This window comes from Rhagoletis pomonella, unplaced genomic scaffold, assembly GCF_013731165.1.
Source record: "Rhagoletis pomonella isolate Grant_MI unplaced genomic scaffold, Rhpom_1.0 Rhpom_scaffold_00005, whole genome shotgun sequence".
NCBI lineage: Eukaryota > Metazoa > Arthropoda > Insecta > Diptera > Tephritidae > Rhagoletis > Rhagoletis pomonella.
In genome coordinates, this window is record NW_023458559.1 from 49,415,371 (window position 1) to 49,416,082 (window position 712).

Genomic DNA, 712 nt, shown 5'->3' on the forward strand with positions numbered 1-712 from the left:
ACGATTTATAAAATAAAAGTTCCGATCTTTCTCGTCAAATTTTATATTTTTTTTTTACAATATAAGGTTACGTTTTTTCCAAAAAAAAAAAAATGCCATTCCCTACGCTTTCAAGCTTAACCATCTTCAAACCAAGGTAAGCCACTTATGCGCTCTGCAAATTCCAACTTTTAAAGGTTTTGCGTACTTTTTCGTGCGCTACCCCACTCTCGCCACCACTCTTGCTCAGTTTCTTCTCCTACTCTTTAGCTCCATCTCTCGCCTTTGCTCTCTGCTGCCGGAGCTCACTCGCTCGCTTTCCCCTTCGAGCCAAAAGTTGTCTCGCGTATATGTGTATTTCCCTTAAGACAAGTTGCATAAAAACAAGAAATTCACCACACTGCCCCATCGTTTTGGCCATCTTAATAAATAGAACTTGTTGGCAGTGGCCAACACCTAGTGTAAGCGTGGCTGTGTATCGAGTGAAAACCTCGAGAGCTGTCCGTTGAAGAAATAAACCAAATTTTGTTAAAGTAAATTGCAGTTTTTTTTTTAATTTTGATAAAATTTTAAGTTTTACTACAATAAATAAGCTAATCAAATTTATTTCTACAAATTTTCAGTTTAGTTTTAGTGGAAGCACATACGCAATATGGCGCGTGTGTTGCCAATTTTCTCTATATTTCTGCTGTGCTGTGCGCTGGGTGAGTAAGAAATTCAAGAATGAATTAAA

General features: G+C 37.4%; 1 protein-coding gene across 2 annotated transcripts in view; it reads left to right on the plus strand.

The window, feature by feature from the left end:
* The first annotated feature begins 409 nt into the window (after window positions 1-409).
* Window positions 410-712, plus strand: part of LOC118739108 (chitin deacetylase 1) — a 15,745-nt gene continuing 15,442 nt past the window's right edge. For both annotated transcript variants that reach the window (XM_036470245.1, XM_036470246.1), the window contains exons 1-2: window positions 410-512; window positions 603-683. In XM_036470245.1, coding sequence (XP_036326138.1) covers window positions 632-683 — 52 coding nt within the window. In that variant the 5' untranslated portion in view covers window positions 410-512; window positions 603-631. The remainder of the gene's footprint in view (window positions 513-602; window positions 684-712) is intronic.